General features: G+C 48.8%; 8 protein-coding genes across 8 annotated transcripts; 5 read left to right on the forward strand and 3 right to left on the reverse strand.

Moving 5' to 3' along the window:
• Nucleotides 1–5,112: 5,112 nt before the first annotated feature.
• Nucleotides 5,113–6,172, forward strand: EsH8_I_000099 (2-hydroxyacid dehydrogenase UNK4.10; the record flags this gene model as incomplete). Its single annotated transcript, XM_083267512.1, has 2 exons — nucleotides 5,113–5,301; nucleotides 5,357–6,172. The coding sequence occupies 2 exons, from the start codon at nucleotides 5,113–5,115 to the stop codon at nucleotides 6,170–6,172; spliced, it is 1,005 nt and encodes a 334-aa protein (XP_083117950.1).
• A 1,800-nt stretch (nucleotides 6,173–7,972) lies between these two features.
• Nucleotides 7,973–10,376, forward strand: EsH8_I_000100 (transcription factor domain-containing protein; the record flags this gene model as incomplete). The annotated part of the gene is made up of 2 exons (XM_083267513.1): nucleotides 7,973–9,597; nucleotides 9,650–10,376. 2 exons carry the CDS (start codon nucleotides 7,973–7,975, stop codon nucleotides 10,374–10,376), a joined length of 2,352 nt encoding a protein of 783 aa, XP_083117951.1.
• Nucleotides 10,377–10,962: 586 nt separating this feature from the next.
• EsH8_I_000101 (uncharacterized protein) lies at nucleotides 10,963–12,060 on the forward strand (the record flags this gene model as incomplete). Its single annotated transcript, XM_083267514.1, has 1 exon — nucleotides 10,963–12,060. One exon carries the CDS (start codon nucleotides 10,963–10,965, stop codon nucleotides 12,058–12,060), a length of 1,098 nt encoding a protein of 365 aa, XP_083117952.1.
• A 1,020-nt stretch (nucleotides 12,061–13,080) lies between these two features.
• EsH8_I_000102 (uncharacterized protein) lies at nucleotides 13,081–13,896 on the forward strand (the record flags this gene model as incomplete). Its single annotated transcript, XM_083267515.1, has 1 exon — nucleotides 13,081–13,896. The coding sequence occupies one exon, from the start codon at nucleotides 13,081–13,083 to the stop codon at nucleotides 13,894–13,896; it is 816 nt and encodes a 271-aa protein (XP_083117953.1).
• A 1,010-nt stretch (nucleotides 13,897–14,906) lies between these two features.
• Nucleotides 14,907–16,167, forward strand: EsH8_I_000103 (uncharacterized protein; the record flags this gene model as incomplete). Its single annotated transcript, XM_083267516.1, has 6 exons — nucleotides 14,907–15,065; nucleotides 15,116–15,194; nucleotides 15,251–15,394; nucleotides 15,443–15,556; nucleotides 15,606–15,800; nucleotides 15,872–16,167. 6 exons carry the CDS (start codon nucleotides 14,907–14,909, stop codon nucleotides 16,165–16,167), a joined length of 987 nt encoding a protein of 328 aa, XP_083117954.1.
• Nucleotides 16,168–18,054: 1,887 nt separating this feature from the next.
• EsH8_I_000104 (glutathione-independent formaldehyde dehydrogenase) lies at nucleotides 18,055–19,649 on the reverse strand (the record flags this gene model as incomplete). The annotated part of the gene is made up of 9 exons (XM_083267517.1): nucleotides 18,055–18,258; nucleotides 18,307–18,379; nucleotides 18,437–18,830; nucleotides 18,881–18,976; nucleotides 19,034–19,063; nucleotides 19,117–19,290; nucleotides 19,341–19,384; nucleotides 19,440–19,465; nucleotides 19,533–19,649. The coding sequence occupies 9 exons, from the start codon at nucleotides 19,647–19,649 to the stop codon at nucleotides 18,055–18,057; spliced, it is 1,158 nt and encodes a 385-aa protein (XP_083117955.1).
• A 2,817-nt stretch (nucleotides 19,650–22,466) lies between these two features.
• Nucleotides 22,467–23,813, reverse strand: EsH8_I_000105 (uncharacterized protein; the record flags this gene model as incomplete). The annotated part of the gene is made up of 1 exon (XM_083267518.1): nucleotides 22,467–23,813. The coding sequence occupies one exon, from the start codon at nucleotides 23,811–23,813 to the stop codon at nucleotides 22,467–22,469; it is 1,347 nt and encodes a 448-aa protein (XP_083117956.1).
• A 1,555-nt stretch (nucleotides 23,814–25,368) lies between these two features.
• On the reverse strand, nucleotides 25,369–26,724 carry EsH8_I_000106 (uncharacterized protein; the record flags this gene model as incomplete). The annotated part of the gene is made up of 1 exon (XM_083267519.1): nucleotides 25,369–26,724. The coding sequence occupies one exon, from the start codon at nucleotides 26,722–26,724 to the stop codon at nucleotides 25,369–25,371; it is 1,356 nt and encodes a 451-aa protein (XP_083117957.1).
• Between the last annotated feature and the right edge of the window lie 1,103 nt (nucleotides 26,725–27,827).

Raw genomic sequence — 27,827 nt, forward strand, 5'->3', positions numbered from 1 at the left:
AGATTTAACAACTGCAGAAAGTTTGCCATCTTATTTCAGAGTAACCCTTGTGACATGTGATCTTGGCCTCAAGAAGCCGGAATTCTGTAATTTTTGGACAAAATCAAAGTTGACCTGGCTTGATGATCATGCACGCGACTGTAATATCGCTGTAACTGTGTTTGCGGTGAGGCATAGCCCTTGTTACCGTAGAAGACACCCGGGGAACACTGTGGGGCCGCCATGGCGGACATCCGGAGTTTGCATATTGAAAATAACACGAAAACCACGGGGTCTCTCCCATCCTCATTGTGTACTAATAACGCCACATCACTGTAATCAATGATTCATGGTAGAGTTCTCGAATACACATCCGGCAACGTATCTACAGGGAGGAGTTGTCATTCCCCCAGACTCGAACTCTGTTCAATTGTTCGGGCCGGTTCTCGGGTTCAAACGAAGACCAAAATTTGCAGTCACATCGTGAAAAGAATGCGATGATTCACTCCAAACAAACCTGCTGAACCAACGATGTGTCATTATCCGTCATAATTCCTGCCGACAAACCGCCTGCGGTCGGAAAAGTGTAGGTAAAACAAAACCCCAGGGGATTGGCACCCGAGCTTAGTTGGAGAGCACATCGTGTTTGCGTGCGTCGCCGCCTAAAAGAGCTCAATGGCAAATGACGCTTCCTGGTGTTCGTGGGCTGGTGTCCCCTACGTCCAAGGTTGCTACACAGATGGTATGGGAACTGAAGACGTGGCCGGGAGCAAGTACCTGCTTGTTCTGGCAGCGCTCGGAAGTATTGCGAGAGATGCTGTAGACATGACGTTGATTGTATTTTGTCTTCGTGGGACTACCCGCAGTCGCCATGGTTTTCTTGCAATTTTCGTAGTGCCCTGAAGCCGACGACTACTCGTACGGGCCGTTGACTTTAGGGATAAAGATAGTTCTCGGGGAGGTTGCCAACATTGACAGGCCGAGACACCCCAAGACGACCGCTCTGTGCGCTGTTTGCCGGTGGCCCCATCCACCGGCTCCTCCTCTATTAGAAACGATATAGCACTCTCAAGCACAAGTAGCACACACATCGCCTTTAGCTAGGTTGCCCGCATCATGTCGTCCATTGTCGAGATCGGTGTCTCGACTTGTTCTCTGTCGACACAAATGAATAGCCGTTAAGAACAGCGACGAGGTTACACAAAGACTACTAGAAACCTCGAAGCTCCGCGTCGTCCCGACATCGACGAATGATTCTTGGACAGCAGTTTGGTTGGTCGCAGAAAGCAGGGCCAGCGAACTCCAGACACCCTCACTTCAAGCTAGGAAAGTAGCAGCTCGCCTGACGCATGCATCCCTTGATGGTCAAGAAATAACGGGTGGTTCGGCCCAAAGATGCAAGCCCCATGTCTTGGCAAAAACAGATGGTATGGCAAGCAGACAAGAAGTGCAAGCTGAAGCTCTCTTGTGTCACGTCTTGGGGAGAGAGAGGAGCAGGAGCCCAAGGTTCTACGACTACCCGCTGCGCGTAAATGATGTGTTTACAAAACCCCGAGCGGTTCAGATTATATGTATTATAAAGGGATGACGGAGAAGTAGGTTTTACCGTGTGTTGGACTGTTGGGGCGATGTGAGGTATTCTTCGCTTGGCTGTCGCTGAACATTCGGATAACAGGGATAGAAACATACCTGCGGGGAAGTAATTGGGTAGGGGCGCCGCAGGCCTAGCCGCACAGCACCCAAGAGTTCCTATTACACTATTACACAAACGCCTTCTTCAAAAGCTATAAATACTGTTTCCAGATGCCAGTCAGCACACACCGCGGTGGCATGAAACGAGATTCTCTTATCACACCTCGGCCTCAACATGGACTCGGGAGATGGCGATGACTCCTCGAACCCCGAGGTTTCCATGCCAGCAACCAGCTTCCGACGTCTCCTCCCAGCCAGCACGAGCCCACGAGTCATCTCGGCGACGGAACAGCCCTCTAGACGGCTGAGACAGGCGGTAACAGCAGCATGCCTCGAATGCCGCAAAAGAAAAGTAAAGGTAACGCGATCATTTCTGTACCGAGAATAAGGGAACAACTGTCATCACCTCGTTGACTGGAAGGTTTTTTTTGCCCCGACGTCGTGGTGATGCAACATGATGGCATTGGTCTTCGGCCTCACCTCCGTACATGTGGGGCATGGTGGTTAAGAAAATATCACATCATACATACCCTAGACAACTAACCGTCCAAGGTTTCCCTTTGGCCTTCCCATCTCGCCCAGTCAGCCATTCTCCATCCCAATACCACCGGGAATTTCTAACTGATATTTTGTCTCCTGGCATATAGTGTACAGGAACCCGACCGACTTGTTTTCGTTGCTCCGCCCAGGAGCTAGATTGCGAATGGGACACGGAACCCGAAACGACGCGCCGGCAGGCCATTCTCAATCGGATCGAAGAACTCGAAAGAGAAAATGACGACCTTAACCAGTTGATACGTTATCTCTGCTTGCGACCTGAAGCAGAGGCTTTCGAAATCTTCAAGCGACTACGAGAAACAGGTGACGCGCTCCGTGTTTTAGACCTCGTTCGGGTTGGTGATCTACTCCTTGGACATCATCCGGATGGGACTCGCGGCTCTGGGCACTCTGACGGCACGAGAAAACCGGGAACGGCATCTTCCAAATCTGGTTCGAGTCGATATGACCCGAGCGAGAACGACAATGAACCTAGAGGTTGATCCGAGCAGCCACACAAACTTTGACGAGACCCGAGTTTGGCCTACGACGACAAGGTTCTGTCAGCTGCCGTGACAATCCATCAGTATGCCATCTATAAACACGATTGAGGCTTTATTTTAAACCTCTGGACATTAAATCATTGGTAAAAAAGAAAAACCCGGGTGCGCCCTGTCAAGTTGTAGGTGAACACTCCTTTCCACAGCACAACGCGGCAACTGAGGGGGTCGCGCACACATGCTGACGAGCAATCCTGCAGTTGTGCAGCTTCGAACACCGAAATACCACTTGCAACTTCCGAAAGTCGCGTAATTTCATACTTAATCGTCAACGGCAATGGTTCAAAGGGCGGCGGCCATGCCAGCGGGGATGACCGACCAGATTCGATTATTCGCTGGAAACGACAACTTGCTGAAGCAACCACATGGGCCACAAATTCGAAATAGGGTCTTCTGCAAAATCGAATTTCATCAATACAAGACGAAAAGAACACTGAATCCCACAGGAACATCGATACCAAAGTGCTGAGGTATTTTGTGGGAAACTCTGATTGAGCTTTTTGGTTCGTCCTCTTCTTGTGCGGATGTTGTGGTTCGGCTGCTTGCGGATCAATAATAACAAATCTTCGTCCTCAAGCCGCAAGCCTTTCTACAATTTCGACGTAATACTCCATACTGGGTGCCACTGAGCAAGCGTTGCCCAAAACCGATTCTCGCCAATGTATTGGTAACCGTTGGCAGAATGCATCGTAGATCTTGCTTCAAACCAGAAAGAAACATATCATACCGACGGGTAGCGATAATGGGAGAGAAGAGTCGAAAGGGAGCCGAAAGTTGGCGCTACAAATACAGCATTCGGCTTGGGGTTATTTGGCCGAGAAGGTTGCCACAACTGTCCTGCTCAGAATGGGTTGAGATGTACCACTTGCCTCATGGTATTGTTGTGTTGCACAGGCGAATACCACACATCAGCTTTGGGAGACCAGCAATTGCTGTTCCCGAAGCAGACTTGTTAACTAGAGCAGCCAACGATACCGAACGAAATTTGAATCTCAAACATCCCTTCAATTACCATTCCTCACAATTATGCCGCCTGATTGTGCAACCTTTCTACCTGACGCATGGTTACAATAAAGACTTGACCAGACTATCATGACTTTACTAGCGAGCGCCTACCCGGCAGATGGTCCCTTTCGATGCGCGATACTCATCTCAATAAGAGCAAGGCACAATTGCTTGTCCTATTGAAGGGGGGCGTTGGCCTAAGCTTGGTACAAGTACTGGCTGTGGATGTTGACATTTTTGTTCGTATAAAGTTTACCCCTTCCGCTGTATCCAATTGTCATTTACATCTGTATTGATGGTCCAGACCTCCTTTAACCATCGTTGCAACATCCCTAGCGGCCAATCGAATGGCACGATACATCCCTATTCTCGCCACTGCCGTTACCCCCTCCTCCTATATAGGAAGTCGATTATCGAGATCTCCGCTGTTGGGCCATATGTGTGGCGACCGAACAAAGTCGCATATCTGTTCGGGACACCGCCTGGCGAACTGTGGCGAACTGCGAAATCGAAGGGTTGCAGCCTAAGATGGAACAATCGAGCTTTTGGACAAACGAAATCATACATTGCGAGATCAACGACGACCGTACAACATTGTGCGATTCGGACTAGTACACTGCGTGGTTTCGGCGAAACCCGTAATCCAGCCGCAGGCAGTTACATGCCCAGGGGGTCGACGGCAGATGTACAATGGTTCAATGGTCATCGCACTACAAGAGACCAAATGGACTGGCCTAAGCCCGACCGGGCCGGATCGCGAACAACTGTTCGCTGGTTGATTGATTCCCCTGGTGGTATTGCGACCGCTGGTTGCTCCAGCCACTCTGCGAGCCGAATCACCACGGAACCTTCCCGGTTGTATTGGCAATCGGATTGTATCGTTTGTGGCATCAACGTTCCGTCTGAATACAATGTCATTTCAACGCACCGTCACCTGTGACATATGCATGTCGAATATGTTAGCTACTTGTGTCATATTTCCGAGGGTCTTTTGTTACAGAGAAGTATCGACTCTTTCATCTATATCTCAGATATGTATCGTCCCATATCTCGATGCGCAAGTGCCGCACCTCAAAGAATGCAGGGTCTAATGGTAAAGAAATTGACGCGGCCAAATCTCCAAGGAAGATCGTGGGACATGTAAAGGACATGCATCGATGGCTGAATGCCGCTTGATAATTCAGCCGCGGCATCCGAAAAGTCTCGGAATATGTCTGCCAAGCAGTCCTGTAAGACCGCTGTGTTATTCTAAAAATGGCTTGCTGTCCGCCCATGGCTTCCAGCTCCAAGATGCTGCGCAGCGTCAAGAAAACAATTGCCCAACGCAGTCTTCGCCAACATGTCTCGAACAAAACCCCTCATCCTCTTCTTCAATCCTGTTCGTCATGCACTGGATGCCTTTGAAGCTCTGAGGGCTGTGGCCAGCCCTGAAGTGGTTGCGAGCACGTCGCGAAGTGAATTCTTCGCCGATTTGAAGACCAAATATCACCATGCTCAAGCAATTTATAGAACATCAGCCAGTGGGTCGGTAAGTGTTCTGGGTCCGCGAGCACAACCCGAACACTCGGCTGAACAGTATGCAGATTGCAGGAAAGTTTGATGAGGAATTCATCAATCAACTTCCGTCGTCGCTGAAGTTTATCTGCCACACTGGCGCCGGCTACGACCAAATTGATATCGGCGCCTGTTCACGGCGCAACATCTCCGTCACCTACGCCCCCGATCCTGTCACCAATGCCACGGCCGACCTGACCATCTTCCTCCTTCTCGGTGCCATCAGGCAGTTGAACCCCTCTTTCAGTAGCTTGAGAAATGGAAACTTCAAGAATGGCATTGGCTTTGGCCATGATCCCCAGGGCAAGACCCTGGGAATCCTTGGCATGGGTCGCATTGGCCGCGCAGTTAGTCGCCGTGCTGAGCCATTTGGGCTCAAGGTTATTTATCACAACCGCAAGCCACTAACAGACGAGCTCGCCGCTGGCCGTCCGTACGTTTCCTTCGACGCCCTTCTCCGTACCAGCGATATCATATCGGTACATGTTCCGCTTTCGGCTGCAACAACGCATTTAATAGGAGCGGCAGAAATCGCCAAGATGAAGCCTGGGGTCGTCCTGATCAACACAGCTCGTGGCGCAGTCATTGACGAGGAAGCAATGGCGGTGGCGTTGGACGAAGGCCGAATCGCTGCCGTTGGGCTGGACGTCTACGAAAAGGAACCGCTGGTTAACGAGCGCCTGGTCCAGAACGAGCGAGCATTGCTCGTGCCGCATTTGGGCACGCACACCGTGGAGACGCTTAAGCAGATGGAATCTCTGGCCATGGAAAATGCTCGGCGGGGTTTATGCGGGGAAGACCTCTTGACCATCGTTCCCGAGCAGATGGGGGACAACTCGACCTAAAGCAAGGCCAAACAAAATGTCTGGACAGTTCGCATCACGCTGGATAGACTGAAGATGGAGCACAGTTCACCTCTATCCAAAAGTCTGCCCATATTGATTTGCCTTCTGAGCTGGAGTGCTGGAGTGCCCTTTCGCCAAGAGATCGTGCGGGGCGAATTGTGCCACGTCCCGCGGGGATTTCTTTGTCCGCGGTAGAAATATTACGCGCGGTTGATCTGCCACCTAGTTATTCCCTCGTGTCGCCCACAGTTCCAACCGATGATCTCCGACACTCTTCAAAATTGAGAAACAGAAACCGATCCCGGCCGCATTTGCTTTAAAGAACAACATGGGAGGGAGCCCAGGAATCAAGAAAACTACCCGGAGCAGTGGGGCCTGCTTAGCTTGCAGGGCCCGGAAACACAAGGTCAGTGGATAAAAGCCTTGTCATGAACATAACGGAACACTGACTGGTGAGCATGAGTAGTGTAGCGGCCAGAGGTTCGTTTTATTCAGGAGCGATTGAAATTCGACAGGAATAACACATGTCATCAGACCCAAATGCGCACAATGTGGCTTTAACAACGTGCGGTGCCAATGGCCTGAGCAACGAAAACGGTAAGTCTGTGAACGTGTCTGGTTTCGTGATCAAGAATAAAACGGTCGATTGGGCTTTCAGATCCTGTCTTAGCCATCACTTCCTTGAGCATCTAACACGCAATGGCTTCAAAGCTAATTGGGATTCGTCGTCAGAGGCCCTCCAAAACACTACATCACGACAATGGAGAAGCGCTTGATGGACACGGAAAATATCCTATGCGCATTGATATCCCAAGTGTCAGATAGTCAACTCTTGTCAGCCCTCGGTGATCGTAACCAAAACAACGGTCAACCTAGTGACATTGACGAACTACCTGTCGGCGGGAGCTTCTTCGATTTAATCAAAGGGCACAAGTTCGGACCTGTTTACTGGGCGAACCACCCACTCAACTCTGCAGAAAACGTTAAACGTTGGTGCGCGGATAGGGCATCGATAATCCCAACAGATGACAGCCTCCAACAGTCTCCTAGAGTTGAAGTTGCCTTCGGAGAACCCCAGACTACAACCCAGAGCGAAGGGGAAAATGATGGGGACGATCCCGAGGAGTCTGAGATCACAGTTCATACAGATTGGATGACAAGCGCTGGTGATAGGTCAACAGTCTGTGAGTTATCGACAGCCTCGCCACAGTGTGTTCCAACTTATGAAGCCACTCCACCTGCCACGGCAACAGCTTCTGGCTCACCTATACAAGAGACCACAATGACCAGTACTCACCTTGAAAAGCAAACGCTTCGATGGACTGGCGCGGGATCCCAAGCACCTAATAGTTACGAGAGTGCGTTTCTTTGGTAAACAAGAGGTCGAGATGATGGTGATTATATAAGTGTATCAAGACGGAGGAATAGATCAAACCCAAACTTCTGTGTCTGATTTCTCGCACTAAGTCAGTTTGGTCACTTCTGCACACATAATATTACACATATGGGAGCTTCCAATAAATGCAAAATCCAAGAGGGTTTCGTTCCATTTCCAGACACCCGCTCATGTAAACACTCCTTCAAGGTCCGAGGCACCAGGATTTGGGCTGTTCAGGGTCGAAGGAACCATCCAATGCCACGTGAGCTGCAGCGGAGTTTTCTAACCCCGCAGCTCTCCACCCATCACCAACTGAACCTTTCTGTCAACGTCTTCTTGTCGACACATACACACTATGCCCTTCGTGAGCATGTGCATGCAGTTGCCGACTTCGTTGATGAAATCGCTACATATACAGCACCATGACGCCGGAGATTGGGAGCCTGAGAGCTCTTGCGAATGGGGAGAGCCAATTTGTCGGCAGTTCTTCTGGCGTTTATTTTATCAACACGGTCAGACGGGCGTTCTCGACGACCGACACCCCAGCAGCAGTTGATGGACATCACAAAAGTGGGACTGACAAAGAATCTCGCGATGACCCATCCCCAGAAGACTGTATAGTGGGCGGTGATGAAGGGGCTGAGCGGGGGCTTGGAGGCAGTCCAGGTAATGGAAGCGATCGCGGGCCAAACCAGCAGTCGAGCAACCACTCCTCGCCACTTTTCACAGACACAGGTTTCATGGATGACATGAAAAAGTTGCCTGAATACTCTGTGGCCAGGGAACTTGTCCTGACATACTTCCGAATATGGCACCCCCTAGTTCCATTTTTGCAGGGCCCAGAGTGTCTGGCAGAATTGGATGCGCTCTACGATCCTAACCGTGAAACGCGAAGCACAATCTCACTCAGTCACTTGGTTACTTTCAGATGCATCTTCAACATTGCTCGCCTTGAGAAGGACAGCTTGCACGACATAAGTTCTACAGCAATCCGGTCGCCTTCAGATCTCTTACCAACACTGAGCCTTCTGGCTCTTCGATCTGACACGGTGTCTATACAAGCACTTCTTAGTGCCCAAGTTTATTTTATTTCTACAATGTCTCTACGCCATGCATCCTCTGTAAGTGGCTTGATATCAAAGTCAATCTTTCAGTCGGGTATGCATCGCTGCCCTGTCCGATATGATCACCTGTCTCCCGACGAGCGGTCTATGCGCAAACGCATATTCTGGAGTTTCTACGTTCTTGATCGTTTCATCAGCCAATCACTTGGACATCCCAATGGCATACAAGACTCTGACATTGACGTGTGTCCGCCGGGACATCGAGATCTTCACGAGCCAGTCTCCAAGTCAGCACTTCAGTCTGGCAGCGCAGACAACGCCATCCTCCACCTTCCATCTAACCATCCAGAAAGATTGACAGCATCTCCGGAAGTCCAATCTCACAGCAGGGATAGCTCGCCCGAGATAGAGGAAGAAGAACCAAACGCTAGGACTTCTACTAGCCCGCCGGTCGGCGACACATCAACTACATCAACCTTATCTGCTGCAATCCTTCGCTACCGTCAAGAAACACAAGCTGTTTTGCAAAAACATGTGCGCCACTCTCAGCTAGTTGGAAGGATCCTTGAGGTCTTTCATAAATCCATCCACGCCCGAGATATGGACAACCAGACAGTCCTCTTCCTCAAAGCTGACGTTTCCGCATTTGGCAACGACCTGACTCTACCACGCCTTAATCCGATGCTCTTGGATACTACGGAACTCACGCCAGACCCCACAGTATTTCCTTTTATCGCTTACCATTATACCACCCTTCTTCTCAACCGCCCTTCCCTTTCTTTAGACTCGAGGTGCGCAGAATTCCGCGCAGCACTACAGGCATGCATCGGCGCCGCGAACACCATCGTTCAGACCATTGAGCAATACGCTGGACTTGGAGGTCCATTATTTTGGCCTGGCTACATGTCGGCTGTTTGGATGAGTGGACTTGTACTTGCTCTTGCTGCTCGACTTAAGGCATACAACACAGCGAAAGCCAAACTGTTCGTGTTATTCCTAGCCCGACTGAGCTATCATTTATTAACAGACTTCTAGTGGAATCCATTCAGCGCTGAAGTTGTTGACAACTATGGAAAAAAGATGGACCATGGCACGGCATTGCAAGGAGGTCCTTTCCGTACTACTGCAGAGGATCGAAGCCGCCTCAAAAAGCCACAAACGTGATCATTTTCACGCAACCCCCACTGGAGAGAAGCGTGTGGGTGGTTCTGATCGCGAAAAAAACGTGATTGGTACCACTCAAAAACCTCCAAAAAGAAGAAAAACAGGTGTGTATGCCTCCGGCTCTCAACCTGCGGCCATTGGGGACTATACATCAATGTCTCCACGAGGCAATACCACGGCCCTTGATGCAACACGGGGTTCGCAACCTCCTTGGCCGAACTCACTGCAGAAGCAAATGAACAACATAAACTCAAGAACCCGCGATGGCTGGAGGGATAGCCTCTGCAACTTCGACACAACGCAGCCGATACCATACAGCCCTCAACAGCTGAGAACGGACTCTCCCTATTATGTTCAACTAGGACAACCGGATGCAAGCCAATTCGCTTCTCAATCAGATCCAAATTTCTATAACAATATGCCGTCCATGGGGCCTTATTTTGCGCCTATACCCACAACGTTCCCGGACCGAAACCGAAATGTTCCCAACCAGCACATGGACCAGCTTGACGGAGTTAATAATTTTTTCGACATGTTCGATGGGGCTACATGGGGTTCGCTTTTGGATATTGTCAATGGAGCAGGCGCAGGGACATGACGTTTAAAATAGCAGTCAAACCACAAGGTAGATTACATGTTATACAAAAAACTTTGCAAATATCTGCCTATGAATGTGCTGTCTTGATACATCTCATGGAGTTTGTTCTTCAGTTTCGCTCATCGGGTATGTCTTTAGAAGCCTGCCCTTGGAATCGAATAAGAATCAATAGTCACATTAATGGTGTGTATAATATCATAGAATCTCTAGCATTTCAAGAAGACTCTGGTATGGTACATGTTGCAAATTGCTTGTCGTTACGACTCTTAGCGCTTGCTTTAGGTATCTGACATCGAGTGAAAAAAGGAGCCAATAGTTAGCCACGGAACCATTGCCGCCGGGAAAGGTTACCCTAAAACTGGAGTTGGCGTACATGTCGAAAACGTGACGTCGTTTCCCGGGAAAAGGTTAGGCTTACAGATCCCGCGGCCGAATATTTAAGCGATCGTATTCATCTCCTATATGACATCCAATTCTGTTGGGTATTTCACTACAGCCTTTTCGTGGCATCATAAACCACCAGACCAAATTGCCAACCTTCCTCTTAACAGTTCATTACAACTGGCGGCTAACAACATCAACAAAAATGGCTCCTAAACCACTCAAGATTGCAGTGATCCCTGGCGACGGCATCGGGATCGAAGTCATGCCATGGGGTGTCAGATGCCTCGAAGCAGTGGCTGGATTCTTCGGCATCGCGTTACAGTTCGAGTCGTTTGATTTCGCCAGCTGCGACTATTTCCACAAGCATGGTGACATGATGCCATCTGATTGGAAGGAGAAGCTCCTCAAATTCGACGCAATTTACTTCGGTGCAGTGGGCATGCCGGCGCAAGTCCCCGACAACGTCTCACTTTGGGGCAGCCTGCTCAAATTCCGCCGCGAGTTCGACCAGTACATCAACCTGCGTCCATGCCGCTTGATGCCTGGAGTTGTTTCCCCACTGGCCGACCGCAAGCCTGGAGACATCGATTTCTGGATCGTTCGCGAGAACACAGAAGGAGAGTACAGCAGCATCGGCGGCAAGATGTTCGAAGGCACCGATCGCGAAGTGGTTATCCAGGAAACAGTCATGACGAGGACCGGTGTTGACAGAGTTCTTCGCTATGCATTCGACCTCGCTCAAAGCCGGCCTCGCAAACGCCTCACAAGCGCTACCAAGAGCAACGGCATCAGCATTACAATGCCGTACTGGGATTCACGCGTTGGGGAAATGGCGAAGAATTACCCGGACGTCAAGCTAGACACTTATCATATCGACATCCTGACGGCACACTTTGTTCAGCGACCGAACATCTTTGACGTTGTTGTCGGCAGCAACCTCTTCGGCGACATCCTCTCAGATTTGGGCCCTGCTTGCACAGGTACCATCGGAATAGCGCCGTCGGCTAACATCAACCCGGATGGCAAATTTCCCAGTCTTTTTGAACCAGTTCATGGAAGCGCACCTGATATTGTGGGCAAAGGTATTGCCAATCCGGTCGGCATGATCTGGGCTGGACAAATGTTGCTTCAACACTTTGGATTCACTGACGCTGCGGATCTCTTGCTCAAGGCGATAGAGAATGTTCTGGCACGTTCAGATCTGTCAGTGTTAACGCCGGATATGAGAGGAAAAGGAAACACGGAAGGGTTCGGCCGGGCGATCGAGTTGGAAATCGCGGCATTAGGGCAAAAGCGATGAAGACAATGACGCGAAGTCTACAAGCGTTAACGAAGAGAGTGACTTGGGTAGCTAACTCGAAAACAAGGCCTGCTGAAAAGATTCTATTATTTAGTTACTCTGTAACTACAAAATGCAAAAACAAGTTCATAATATATTTGTGTTGCCCATCCTTTTTTGGGCACTAAGTTTAATTTGAGTCGTCGCAAACCCACGTAGCGTTTTATATGTAGGTCTGTAGTGTCTTTTCATCATTTAATAGGGCGGGTAAACTCAAAGCTGGGGCTAATAATCACAAGGTTGACCACAAACAAAATAGTACCACGAGAATACAAGGCTATAAACGTTCAAAAGGGTGTGATAGTAGTAGTTCTGTGGCAGCCACGCAGCGAGCGTTTGGTTTGCCTGGTAACACTACGAAAGTTGACAGCTGAGCATCATGCATTTTCTTTTTTTGTAAATGATGCCAGTATTCCGTAAATTGTTTGGTCTTTTCTGCGATAGCTGAACTACAGTTGCACCGGCTATTAAAATGAATGCATGTATGAATCAATGTTTTGGGCAACTATAAATTCATCAATATGCATGGGATTTAATTTATGTTGAATAACTAGTGAAGTGATTTCCTTTTCCCAAGATCTTTGATCAGAAGGAGAAGTCTTGCGGGGCAATTCTCGCACATGAACCGAGACACCTGTATCTGGACGCCATTTCCACCTTAAGTAGGCAGTTATGCTGGTATCTGTCTTCAAACAGCGACCATGAATCAACAGCACGCAAATAGTCGATGAAGTAACTATCTGCTATTACATGTGTTGACTAAATTTAGAACGCCATAACGGGCATTCAGAGTATGCCCAATAGAATCAAAGATCTGGTAGTGGATCTCATTGTGGGTCTCGGCAGAGGTGTCAGCCGCTAAAGCTGAAGGATTGTCTTCATTTCCCCGAATGGTCTCGCCTCCCTTTTTTCTCGAGTGGCGTACTCTGCTGAGTCGGTCAGCATCCCCAAACTCCGAGTTATTGCGGCCCAGGAAGATCGATGGGGACCCAGTACTTCTGGAGGCTTTTGGTCCTCTTCGCAGCTCAACTGGCGATAGCTGAGCTTCCTGCCAACACAATTGAGCTTGATCTCGTCTTCCCTCGCGCCGGGGGCACATACGCAGCAACAGACAATGGGCTTCCGGTCCTTCTCTCACTCCATAACCCAGACGTCGCGTATCACTACGGCTGGGTGTTCTCGTGGGACGTGTACAAAAAGCCACATGGGAAAATACCCAGCCTGCCATTTAACACCATCGGGGCGATAATAAAAAATGACACCACCTATGCCGATAATCCACATATTGAGGTCGCCTACACTGACCACCTCGACGTGGGCGAATACACCTTTTCATGGACAGTCCACACCGGGCCTTGGTGCGAGTTTCTCTCAGTCCCCGAGACCACCGAATATGCGGCGAATACAAAGGTCGGCAACGGCTCCTTTGATTTTACCATTGAGCAGGGAGCGCCCACCCCGACGTTCACCGGCACGTGCCCGACTGCTCTGGGCATGATCAGCTATGAAACCTTGACTACATACCACGGCCTTTACGACGGAAAGTACGACGATGCAACCAGTTCAGCACAGTCTTGCGGAGTCACAATGAACATAACCGCCACACCGGAGCCGTGTCGGGCGACAGTAAACGCGGCGCAAGAAACGAGTATCTCGAGTCAATTGCATTGGGGAACGTTTGCAACAGAGTCAGCTACTGCCTCAGCGACTACATCCGTCGCTTCGGTCCAGCATTGTTCGGTTCATTTGTTATCTTTCAATATGATCGGGCCTTTGGTATTGTTGATGTTCTTGTAATTGAGTAAGCGGTCTATCATATGCCTCCTAATGTAGATTAAGACACGAATTCATGATTTTGGTTCATTAGGAGCGGCATGCATATCTTGCCCTGCATTTGTCAAGTGGATAGGCAACGTTCAGTATTTGCCACACCTCTGAGCCGGAGGTCTTGTCTGAGGGGTTTCTTGAAGCTTGTAGATCTTTGTCAAAAGGCACTACAATTATCTTCAACCAGAAGAACCCAGTTCACGGAAATTCAAATCATATTATAGGCAGGCCCAATGGGTCTCAGCCGAACAAGATTAAAACCATCCAATGAGTAGTGCCATTTTCATCACCTACCGATATGGTTGTGACCGAACTACGCACCCGGGCAAGATAATGTGGACCATTGTTACACGCACTAATACGAGTTCAGAGCGCCCCTTACACATATCTACGACTTCTGTACGTATGGAATCAAGGATCGGAGTCCTTCCATAGCCCCTGAACCGAATCCACATCAAATAAGGTATTGGGTGTTTCGATGATCTCCAGTACTGCTGATGGCCCCAAAAAATTGCGGGGTCCTGCCTTTCATTGGAGCCGGTCGGAGTCAGTGATGATGGGACGAAGTGGACGAAGTGGTGAACTTTAAAGTTACCAGGTCTAAGCAAGTGTCGGAGATCCGGAGTTATGCCCCTATGTGGATCATGCGGCTGTCACCCACTTACAGGAAGTAACCACTTGAGGTAAAGTACGGCATTGGCATCATGCATTTAGCGCACGAAGATCGTAACGGGCCAAACCGTGGGCATTGTAAAGTGTGAGTTAAAAAGTCATACAAATACTTCGCCAGAGAAGTATAAAGAGCCAGAAATACTCCATTGGAATTCAATAGTAGTCTCTGTTCGATACATTGTGCTTGCAGCTATCGTTCTAGCAATCTCATCCGGTCTGTGTTCCCACCTCTCGCTCATGTGTGCACTAGCAACATGCCGATATCCATCTTTAGACCCTGTTGCCAGAAGAAGCCCATAATCGACAAAATGGTCAAAACACTCCCTATCGGCGATGTTCAACTTTCCGTGCCGGGATTCGGTGCCATGGGCCTTAGCCACGCTATGGGAACTCCTCTGAGCACTGAGGAGGCGCGACCGGTCTTGCAGATGGCTGTTGACCTAGGCTATACACACTGGGATACTGCGGTAAGTAATAGAGGAGTCCTTGCAATTAACAAATCACTGATCGAATTTAGGTCGCTTATGCGGCTGGTCAAAACGAGAAACTCCTGGGTGACTTCATTCGAAAGCACAACGTTCGCGACAAGATCTTCCGTGAGTAGCTGCTCCCATGGTATTTTTTCCGGGGTCTAATGTCTGATGCTCTGCAGTTGCGTCTAAGTGCGGGTTTGACGTCTTTGGAGGTGCCAGGATCGTCACCAACTCTGCTTCTCATATCAAGGAATACCTTCAAGGGACCACTGAGAGGCTAGGTTTCGCTCCTGATCTCTACTACCTTCACAGAATCGATCCTGGTATGAGTTTCACAGGCAGCTTGAATGCTAAATACTAATAAAGATTAGAAACCCCACTCGAGGAGTCTATTGGTACCCTCGACGAACTTCGCAAGGCAGGAAAAGTAAAATATATCGGTCTGTCCGAGTGTTCTCCCGAGACTCTCCGCAAGGCGAACTCGAGTATGTTTATTGGCCCTTCAAGCATGCTAAACACTAATGATCATCTTAGTTGCCAAGATCGATGCTATTCAAGCAGAATACTCTGCTTTCGAAACGGGGCACGAGACCAACGGGCTCATCGATACGGCCAAAGAGTTGGGCGTGGCCTTTGTGGCTTTCAGTCCTCTGGGCCACGGATGGCTCGTTGATAACTTTGATTATAACTCTCCCGATGACTTCCCTGAAACCGATTTCCGCCGCACCGGTAAGACCTTGCAAAATCTCATATCATTCTATAAACCTTCGAGCCATCAACTAATACTTGCCGTACTTCAGTCCCGAAGTTCCAGGGTGAGAACTTCTACAAAAATAAGGCGATTGTGGAAGAAATAAAGAAGCTGGCAAAGCGCAAAGGATGTACCACGGCTCAAATCGCGCTCGCTTGGGTTGCTTCTCAGGGTCTCATCGCCATTCCTGGAACAACTAAGACTCACAGGCTGGAGGAGAACTGGGGATCTCGCGATGTCGTCCTAACCGAGGAGGAGCAGAAGGAGATGCGCACCATAATTGATGCTGCTAAGCCGGTCGGAAACAGATTCAACCCCATGGCCGAGGCGATGGTCGGCCATTAAGTTTCCGACGATGATGATCCACGCCCAGTGACAGGCTAGAATGCCAAAGCTCATAGCAGAGAAGATAAACTTTAGAAATTGATTAAAAACAATGGTTTGGGCTTTCTGTCCTATCTAGTTGTGAGGGCCACTTGCTCCCGAATTTTGTTCGTGGAAGGCGATGTATATTTGAGCACATATTGACCTTTACCCCACCAAAACTAACGCAAATCCAGCGCGACCAACCCTATTGAATCAGAACCATTATGCTATTTATCTTCTTCTCGCCTCTTTAGTGATACCAAGACTTCGAGACTTCAAATATCACTTGGCAAACCTCAGCCGGTTGACCCGAGTTACGGCTGAGCATGTCCCCAAACTTGATATCCATGATGGCAAATGTGTGATATTGTTGTGTCACTCGCAAATGAGAAGAGCCACAGTTTTGTATCAATTTGGCAGGTCTTAGTCAGGGGTCTGTAATCCATACCCCCGTTAAATCCGAGCTGAATGACACACTCCTCCTTCATTTCGCAATATGCTGGTAAATGTGTTACATTATTAGTGCGACCGGTATTGATCGCGGCCAACCACAACATTTGCTGAATAAGGTTTGGCTATGGCGGTATTTCCCCAAGAAAAGTAAGCTGGCTGCATATTTGGAAACTTTTTGCAGCATACTGGTGAACGTAGAATAAGGTTTCTGATGAAGTGGATGTCTTGGAGCATTATGAAAGTGATCTGCTCATGGGATTCCTCGAATGTGTATGGTGCAACCTGGTCTCTTAACGTTCTAAACTTTTTGGAACGAACTATTAATTACTTCTCTCCCGTCTGAACATACCTATACCCTCTCAATAGAATCTAAACTTACTGGAGCACGTGTTTTCATCATCGACGGCGCTAATGGTATTGGGTTGGCAGTCATCGAAGCCTATGGCGATTTGGGGGCTGCTTCCTAATCATCTCGAACTCGAACACTGAACGAATCAACATGGCTGCCTCATACTTACGGGAAAACTCTAACAATTCTGAGCGAAGGAGTCCTAGTCTTTTGTGTCAGTTGAGCAAGAAAGCGAGATCTAACCCAATACCGTGGCACAGTTCGATGGATTGACCTGTACTGGAACTGCAAAACTTGATCACATTGCTCTGTGATTAGCTTGTATCGTTCTTGCCCAACCTGGAAGCCGGTACGTACGTCTACTCTATAAAGCCCACACCCTTATAAGCCACTCTGGAACTTATAAAAAATTATAGATAGACCCAAAAGAAGAGATATTATGAAGCTATAACATCAAGTCACTAGAGCAGAGTTAGCTTTGAAAGCAGCTGCATCTTTGTGAATTACACTTGCTGGGGCTCCACATGTTCTAATACGTTTACGTGCCTCCATGTTTCTGTCATTTAAAGCAACATAATAAAGTCCAACAGGCCGCTCACAGTTGGGTGGTAAAGCCGGCAGCACATCGTCCATCAGGGCGTCCGATAATATTGTTCCCGCCGCTTTTGGATTGCACTAAACAGAACCGTCGAGACAAAATCCAGGCACCCGTAGAACGATGGCCAGGAACTCAATTGTCTCACCTTGGCATTAGAAAGGCTTAAGACAGCCCAAGCTAAAGCAGCAATCGACCAGTTCTGAAGATGGAAGAGGCAGTTCTGCGTACAGGATTAGAGGTCGTGCTCTGCTAGTATCTGATATGAGTACATTAACCAAACGTTGGAACTATATTGAATTTGGGCATTTTAATTCCTAGAAGAAATACAGGGCGCTATGCCATGTCAATCTTTTGTGTCATGGACCCGTGGCCAGCCTCCTCGCTAACATCGACAGCACCAACCACCCACACTGACATCCCGCTATTTTAACACTTTAACATCCGACGATCCCAAGTCAAGCGACGATTAGAATCCCCCGTTCGGATGAATGAGCACCTTTGTGTATCCATCAATCCTCTTGTCAAACTTTTCATACGCAATTTCGGCATCGTCGATATTGATTTCATGGGAGACAACAAAGCTGGGCTTGGCCTTTCCTGCAATAATCAAATCGCGCAGATATCTGTTGTACGCTTTGACATTGCACTGTCCAGTACCAATGGAGAGTCCCTGCAAGCGGTCAGTATGAGATTCATTTGCGAATATCAGCCATAGTACCTTCTCAAAGAGCTTTCCGAAACTCAAGCTAATCATGCCCTTTGCCGAAGCATCGTCGGAGGCACCGGGGTCACTAAAACAAAGATGTTGTCAGTCTTGATAGAGAAACCTAGTAGACAGCCAATCTTACCTAGGCACGTAAAGTCCCGGAATGCCAAGTCCTCCACAGGCTCTTGTAACCTTGATCATGTTCTCCAGAACAATATTGGGTTGTTCTGTGTTACCACCGGCGTTGACAGCTTGGTAGCCTACCGCATCAACAGAGCGATCAACCTCTCCGCCGTTCAGCTTCTTGATCTGCTCGACAGCGTCACCCTTGGTGAAATCAACGGGTGTGCATCCGATTTTCTCTGCAGACTGGAGACGTTCAGGGACGCGATCGACGACGTAGACTCTGGAAGCGCCACGCAAAACTGCTGAGTAGGCAGCCATCAAACCAACAGGCCCAGCTCCAAATACGGCGACAGTCTCACCTGGTCTGAAACCAGAGAGTTCGATGCCATGCCAACCCGTGGGGAAGATATCTGAAAAATTAGCTTGTGATGGATTCTGAATATGTAGTAGAAATGCGCACCTGCGAGCAAAATAAAATCCGCCTCAAATTCCTTGCCAGGGGGAAGCTTGAGAGCATTGAAGTCGGCATAAGGCACTCTGATATATTGTGCTTGGCCTGTATGTTGTTGTTAGCCTCGGACGTTTCCTTATAAGCTTGTTTTTGATCTCGTACCTCCAGGGTAAGGTCCCATAGCGACGTAACCTGCACCGTTTTTTGTCAGCTCCTGTTTCCAGTTCAGTATTTGAGGGACTCACCGTAGGCACCACCAGCAAAACCAGGATTGACACCCGTGCAAAATGCGGTACGCCCCTCTTCGCAGTTGTGGCACCGACCATCAGCGACGTTGAAAGGCATGACAACGCGGTCTCCCTTCTTCAAGAGGGTAACACCATTGCCAAGTTCCTCAACAATTCCCATGTTTTCATGACCTGGTTCAGTCAGTGTGTGGGTCGCTTGCAGCTTTTCTCTGTTCGCTTACCAAATGTGATGCCAGCTTCTGCAGCTGTTCTTCCCTCGTACATGCTAAAAATTGCTCAGCAACTGTGCACTCATGTCAGTTGAATAACTGAAGGCTTACTGCAAGTCTGAGCCGCAGATGGCAGCCTTCATCATAGGTTAGCCTCTGAGCACTCTGGCGATCATTAGGTTACTGGAATGAGGAGCATCTCACCGTGGTCACTTTGACGATGACATCGTCAGGGTGCTGGATCTTGGGCAACGCTACGTCCGAAACCTTGACCGAGTAAGGGCCCTGGTAGTTCACAGCTTTCATCGTAGGGGACGCCATTGTTATAGGTATGTGTGGGTGAAATTGGAATGATTAGAAGCGAGTTCCGTAAGAGAAAGCTGACCCGTGCAGAGACGCCCATCATATATATTCAACGAACCCCTCACGAGATAGCCAGCCCAGCAAATCACCAAGAATAGCTTCCCCTTGTATGACATAGCCTCGGGTGACCCGTGCTGCAAAGAGTCCTCATCACCGCGGAATATCTTTCTTGAATGAGATGGCCGAAGAGGCCGCTGCGGGGTAGCGAGCGGGACACCTTCGCCAAGACGCGGGGATGCCGCCGCAAACCAAGTGTGTGTCCGGCATGTTTTAGGGGATGCTGTGGTTGGGGGCGGGCCGGCTGATGAACGGGGACGATACAGCCTTTGAGAGGGTGAGCAGGAATTCCGAACCCCCGAGGCTAAGGTGACCCCCATCGGCGAATTACTGCCTTTTCTGGACTGCGGGGGAAGAAACTAGTCCTGGGTCTCAAGTGAAGACGTGCACGGTAGCTGCCCCGCCGCCAGGAGACAACGCCATTGACACACCGGCATCTATAAGTACGGTATGGCTCCAAGTTTCATTCTTGCAAGACGTAATACGTAATTGGAGAAGCGGGGGGTAGATTGGAGATCGGGTCATGGGCCAAGTCGTTATGGGTTATTGCAGTGTAGTGTACGGATAGATAACGGGCACAAGGGGCGGGCTATTGCTGTTGGGGTTTGTTCTCCGCAATTCCCGCCGAACATGCCTCTTCTTGACGTGATTCTGCAACATCGCCCCCGACGAATCACAAGCAAAGGCCCTACCACAAACCGGTACTTCCATAAGCGCGATCAAAAGCGGTCCAGTAACTCAGACAGATGAATCCCTCGACGCGTGTCACGTAGCATTTATTTGTGGTCATCTTTCAGTCGCCTTCCTCCTGCGTTGCTTGGCTGCATTATCATGGCATGACGCCGTAGCGGAGGTAGTCTTTGCAAGGTATGCCAAGCACACAACTTGCTTCCCCTCACTCCCCTCAATCGTGCCAAAGTAGACGGCAACCCCACCGCGATGTGCGAACATACTTGCATTGCTGATACCAGCAGTCACAGCCATACGTTGAATGCAAGCTCATTCGACAAACTCCTGCGACAGGTGCCCCATGCGCCAGAGGGAACAGACCCTGTAGATACGCTGTGAGCCCTGCAACGTGGGGCGATAACAGATGGGTTTGAAACTCCTGCTAGTTACCGATACTTGTTTCTTCCACAATCGCAGGATATCAAGGCACGGGGCGAATATCTTGACCTCGGGACTGAATTTGTACCGGTCGATGCAAGTCCAGTTTCATGCAACAAGAGGGACGGTGATAGATCTCAACACAGACGAGGAGACTCGGCGGAAAGCATCTTTACCGTCACTAACAACACTGACTACAGTGTGTGCATTTCATCGTCAAAGTTGATAGTCTTCTTGACGCCGACTCTGCTTCGTCGCGTAAAAATCGCACTTATGCAGCCTTGTTACCCCATTCGAGTGACCTTTAAACTCCGACTCGACGGTTCCTGGCTCGGCACGATTAGAGTATTTGCCACAACCAATGTTGCCCTCACTTACTGTCCATGACTGCTGACATGTTGATGCAGGGATGGCAAATTACGGGAAATCTACAGTGTACTTGACAGCTACCATAATCAAGGTGTATATCGTGCTCTGATATAAACCATCAACATTTTCAGTGCAATGATTTAGAATAGCCGGCGGGTTCTATGAATATCATGGGATGGTTCGGACGTTGTAAATATATTGTTTACAACACATTTCTTCGGATTACCATCACCAGCGGACACGCCCGAATATTAGTGGCCTTCTATCTAAAGGTCGTCTGCGGTCATGGGCTGATCTTGTATCATGCCCCGTACGGTGACGACTGCTTAAATGGGAAGGTGATGATACGACAGTGCTTGAAGCTCGATATGCAGATAAAACTCAATGAAACTGTTGGAATCACAGGGTATCTGTTGTATACAACAGGACTGCCCGCATGGGCTGGAGCTCGCCGAATATCAATATGGTATATTCGGAAGCTGTAAATCGGTATGTAGAATGGAAAGTAGAAGGTTGGCAGCAGCAGCAGCGGAAGTGTAGATATAGCTGTTGGCAGCCCGGAGACGTAATCTCCGGGCTCCGCTGCTGCGGCCGCTGCCGCGGCCGGCGGCCGGCAGCTGCTGCTGACCGTCTGCCCGTATTCTGGTCACGTAATCCAACAGAAACCCTACATCCGAGGTCTGCGGTCCGCACCCGTAATCCAACGTCTTGGCATAGCCATATAGGCGGGGTTTTATAGCAGAACCATCACGCTCGTATTGCGTGCTACAATGATGTCACTGTTCATGATGAGAACACCCAAATAAGTGCACGATGGGCGATAATCCAGGCTTCTAAAATACGGTAAAGCCACTTCCTGTTTTTAGAACGGTGTTAAAGTTTCCTAAAGTGCAGAATCTTTTTATTATCAAATCAAGAGTCAATGGAAGACAAATTCAATAGGTAAGAAGATAAAGTTCAGGTTAAGATTGAGAGAAAGTATCAAATCATCAAAGATGGACTAGGCATTTTTGAGAAAGGGGTCACATCTGAAACACACGTGTCGTTCAGAGATCCGAATAGCATGATGGTTAAACATTCTGAGACTCAGCTTCTCTAGAAAGAAAATTTCAGGTTTGATGGCAATATGGTTTCTTGGATTTTGTACCATAACTATGGTACCTGTAAATATATCTGAATACCTAACATCGCCGCAATCTTCATCCTCATTTCTCGTTACACAGACTAGTCGGCAGTCGCTTTCTATTTAACGAAATTCCAACACTGAGAGGTGTAAATTGGTATCTCGACCTCGTACAAAGACTTGGTGTAGAATTGTGTGACAAAGGCCTCGACACCAAATTGGAACGTACTGGCGAACCATGCTCCATTGATGCACTGATCACCAGTCGGCTTGGTGAAGGTAACACCGCTTGAGCTTGTGTAGGTAAAGTCAACGTCAACAGCAAAAGCGTTGACAATGGTGGGCTTGGCTTCAACACCAGCAGACATGTCCAGGAGGCCGTTGAAAAGCTTGACACCCAAAGCGACAGTCAGGTCTGCGAAAGGATTTAATTGAAGCTCAACCTGAGCATCGATGTCGGTGGAGACAGTCGTCTCAGGTTTCCAGCCGGTGGTGGAAGTCATGCTGGCATCCAGGAAGTCTAGGTGCACATTGGCATCAGAAATTGTCGTGACAACGTCAACGGAAGCCTTAACGGATCCGGACGCGGCAAACTCAATACCGAGACCAAAATCAACCATGGGACCGACGTCGATGATTCCAGGGATAGTGAAAGCGGAGACAGAGACAGAGAGGGGATTGTAGTTGTATAGGTCTGTAGTGTACTCGGCGTTGACAGCAGCGGAGATATTGAGATTCAGAGCCGAGGAGTAGTCAACGTCGATGTAAAACTCATCAACTTTGAACTTCCAGAAGTCGTAGTGAACGTGGCCGGCCAAAGTAACAGTGCTCTCTAGCTTCGCCTCATTGGCAACAATAGTCAGGGGGCCAGTCGCAATCAAGGTGGAGCCAGAGAGGTCAGCAGAAATGGTGCTAGAGAGATCGCGTTTCGTAGTGGCAGTGCCCGTGTGCTGAAAGTCGATGACAGCATCATTTAGCTGGTCACGGATCTCCGCCCGGCTGGAAGATGCCGTGAGAGTGAGAGTTGCGTTGTCGAAAGTGTATCCTTCGACAACGTATATGCCGCGTTCGTGTTCACCATCGCAAGCCCCGTTGTGATTGGTAACGATGATGAAGTCTTTGGCTGGCCAGGCACCCAAGCAAGTGTTGTAGTCCTCAGTTGCGCTGAACTTAAGGACAACCCCGGTATCAGAGCATTGAACATCAGTGATTGTCTCAATGTTTTCGAGCATGATTGCGGGTTGTTTCATCATAGCGCGGACGAGGGCATTTGTTGCGTTGAGCCCCTCGTAAGGGAGAGTAACATTGGTTTTGGGGGTGAACTTGGCAGGTCCGAGAGGGATGGCGGGAACAGAGTCTTGCCGCTTCTGAACTGGCCGAAGAATCGTCTTGCTGGGCAAAGCCGCTGACAAGCCACAGCCCACCATTGCCTGGAGGGCCAAATAAGTGGAAAGCGTAATTTTCATGGTGAAAGATTGTGAAGTGCTGAACAGCTAAGAATGAGAGTGTCAGGGTGAAAGAAGCACACGTCAAATTGAAAAGAGTGAAAGACCCAGTTTGAATTGGAAGAAGAGCGAACGACTGCTGGTTGTGATGACAATACAAAAAGACAGCTCAATTGACAGGATCACAAGCTGTACTTTATATCTGTAGGTTTGTTTATCGAAGACCCCTTTTGAAGCCACCAGCTGGAGCATTGGGGCAAGCTTAGGTGCTAACCAGGCTATAACGAGACCATAGTCCACTTTACACATCATGGAGCAGGGTAGAAGGGCTCGCCGTACTGCCGGAGCTGAGCTCGGCGCAGTCAGTGGGGCCTTGATGTTGAAGCGGGCAGTGATGGAGTGGAGGTTAGACCCGCGTTTTGGCTGTACCGGAGTTATCAAGTCTTGGCCATCCTTCGCTCCGTTTTGCTGCCGAATTGTCCGCCGCATCAACTCGCATCATCATCTTTGATGATAACAGAAGGATACCCTTCCAAACGAGGAAATTGGCAGCTAAGTCAACTTACATAGAGACAGCTTGAATAATCAGTAATATCACCACTTACTATGTAGATATTGGTGCCTGTCATGGACACAAAAAGCTGCGATTAAGGCTCCAAATAAGAATCTATAACACTAAATCCCTATGATTACGACTCAGACATCTGATGAACTACGAATCATGTGGGGCAAGGGGGCTAATGATGCCTCCCCCGGTGTTTCTCATAGTCGGCTTTTTACCCTATTGGCTGTACATTGGGAGCAAGTGATGTGTGGAAAGCCGCGGAGACGTCCCTCGATTCGGCATTGCCCGAATGTTCATGAGTCAGGGCTCTCTCGGCCAACCTTTGGTTCATCCGAAGGTATCGTTCCAATAGCATTACGTTTTCTGGTTCAAATTACTTGGGTGAAGCGAGTCTGTATAGACATTGTCAATGTTGTTGGTAGTCAAAGAAAATAATATCGCAAGTGAACAAAGGTTTGAATTTCGCGTGCTATACATACCCAAATGCATTATTTAATAGAACATCTTCGGCTTGACCGAGATATTCTGACAGGGATAAATAATCAAATTTAAGCTGGTGTCTGTGCTGGGTTGACCCCTTTCTCTCTATCTCTCCCCCCACATTTGGCCAGAATTTCTGCTTGCATCGTTACTCCCTCCCACAGCTGAGTCGCTTATACCCCTGGAGGGCTGGGCCTATATGGATGGGTAATCAAGCATCTATTCTTGTCGATTTACCGGCAGAGCTTCCAGGATTATCTGCCAAGAACATTGAACTTCATCAATATGGTTCCAACCAGGGAGCTGCTCACGCAAAATGCAAAACCTCCAGTGCAATTTCACAGAGACGGCATAGGAGATAGTGACCTAATGCCCCTTGCGGTGGGTGGGCTGAAGAAGAATATTCTGGTTTCAGAGGGCTCAACCCAAAGTACTACAGCAAGGGAATCAAAGGGCCAATTGACATATGATGTTTTGCCAGTCGTGTGGATAGTCGCAAAACATGGGCTGGACAATAGTACTCTTGTCTTGTTACCTAGATATTACATCTTTAACCAATCTGCCTCGCACGTACACCCGCACGATATTCCGATCATCGCCCGTCATCAAAAACTTCTCAAAGACAGTCCTGAGACTGTCGGTCTCTTCTCGCACAGTCATGACTCCAAATGTCTCCTCAAGTGGACATCTCACCCACATGGCGTCAAATTCCTTGCCCACATCAAAGCTCCCAACCATGTCCTCAAGGCAACACACTCTGGCACCACCCAAGGTTGATAGATAAAACACTTCGTCGAGGGACAACGATTTATCTTTGCCACCCGACATGACTTCACGCGCATTGGAAGCTATGACTGCCTGTCGAATGCTATCAAGCATGCTGGAAGAAAACCCGCCTCCACTATCGGTCCCTAGACCAACTTTGATACCTCTGGTCAGAAACTGACGGATGGATGCTGCCATGAAGCCTCCGCCAACGGTCATGTTCGATATAGGACAATGCGCGACACCGCATTGGTATTCGTGAATCTTGTCCATTTCGTACTCGGTCATGAAGGTGCAATGTGCAAGAATCGATCGATGATTGAGGAGGCCATAGTGATGGTAAAGATCTGCCTCGCTCGAAAATTCCGGAAACAATTCCCTTGTCGCATTAATTTCTTGCTCTGCTTCGTTGAAATGCGTCTGAATCGCAAGCTCTGGATCTTCTGCGGCCATTTTGCCCAGTCCGGCAAGCAATTCCGGCGTGCAGCAGATAGCGAATCTAGGTGTCAGAACAGGGCGGACCAGCTGTCCGGCTGGGTCTATGTGACGGATGTGCTTCACGCACTCAACAGTTTCCTGTAGAGATGACAATGCAGATTCGTCGTGTAGGTAGCTCGGAGCATTGCGGTCCATGTTACACTTGCCGACAAACGCCCGCTGGCCCTTCGAGAGACAAATGTCGGCTAAAACCTGCGTTGCCTCGGCATGTTTAGAGCCATAATAAGAGGCCGTTGTGATGCCCTGTTTGAGGAAACCTTCAACGCAGCTCTCATAGACCTTTCGAGCATACGTTAAGTCTGAGAATCGCGCTTCGTGAGGAAACGTGACTTGATCGAGCCAGTCGAGGATATGAAGGCCCTGGCCAAGCCCGCGCATGGCCCATTGAGGAGCGTGGTTGTGTGTGTCAATAAACCCTGGTGACAAAAATTCGCCTTCGGCAAGCTTCTGCAGTTGAATGCCGCTAGGTATTTTCTTCGAAAATTCATCAACGGAGATATCGCGATAGAAGCCAGAGATGACTCCGTCATCCCCGACTACTAGCCCTGCGCTTTCGAGAATTTCCACTTGATCCGAACCAAGTGAGTGAATGAGAGCGCCATGAAAAGCTGACGCCTTGCCCATCTTGCCGGTAGGTATCGTGTGCAATATGAAACCCCAGAAAACTCCAGAGGGTTGAACAAAATGCAAGTCTGAGAAGAGGCAGCGTTGTTTGAAGTGAAAGCGAAAATATGGTCTTCAACAAAGGAATATTACGATCTTGTCTGAACGCTAATCCAGGTGATAAGGAATGAAGGAGACGGCAAAATAAGCATCGTGACATGAAAGTGCAACGGGAGGGGATATAGATAGCAGTTACGCACTATCAATTATGGGTACGTAACCCGTAGGTTCTTGCTTATCTTATCGTAGAAGGTGTCTCGGCTGAAGATCGGGAGAGTTCCCAATTCGCATCAAGCTTTCACGCCAGTAGCCATCAACTCACTGTAATGTTCATGTTACGGACGTGTGTGGCAAACGATAGATTTCTATTTGCCTGAAAACTGATGAATCCTAAGCCTAGACATACCAAGCCTACCCACGCCCTCGTTTATGTAAATTTGCTTGGCGGCTGCACTCTTATCAACCACTGCGATACACACAGACCTGTTGGGGCCAACAGTAGTTACGCCAAATAAGTTGAAAAGAGCAATGCACAATGTCCAAAACTAATCAACACTTGAAAGCTTCTAGAGCGGTTCGGAATCATGGAATCCAAATGAATAGCCATTTCTCCTTAGGTCAAAGTGCTAGAATGTCACGACGCTTAGCAATAAGATTTTTCCAGTCGGCGCCGTTGTCGAAACCTGCGAGAAACAGAAGCATCTGGTATTTACTTTAGTACTATTTTTCGTATGTACTTTTCAAAACTTTATAGGCCAATCTAAATTGCCACTTTGAAGGCTTGTTGCCTCAACGAAGCATATCAATCGAAACGTCGAACTGAATGGGTTTCGCAAAAGATTCTACGTGATAAAGCTCCGGAGCCTGATGTCAATTGCGGTAGTTGATTGTGATATGATGCGTGAACAGTACGGCTATACGAACCGGAGACATTTAAGTAATTGATTATTACTACTGACACCAAAAGTTCAGTCACCATTGGACTTAATCGTATTGTTTAAAACTGGCGTAACTTTCACCACCGGATGCGCATCAATTCTGGTTTTACAGAATGAATTGTTCAG

This window comes from Colletotrichum jinshuiense, chromosome 1, assembly GCF_051148585.1.
Source record: "Colletotrichum jinshuiense chromosome 1, complete sequence".
Classification (NCBI taxonomy): domain Eukaryota; kingdom Fungi; phylum Ascomycota; class Sordariomycetes; order Glomerellales; family Glomerellaceae; genus Colletotrichum; species Colletotrichum jinshuiense.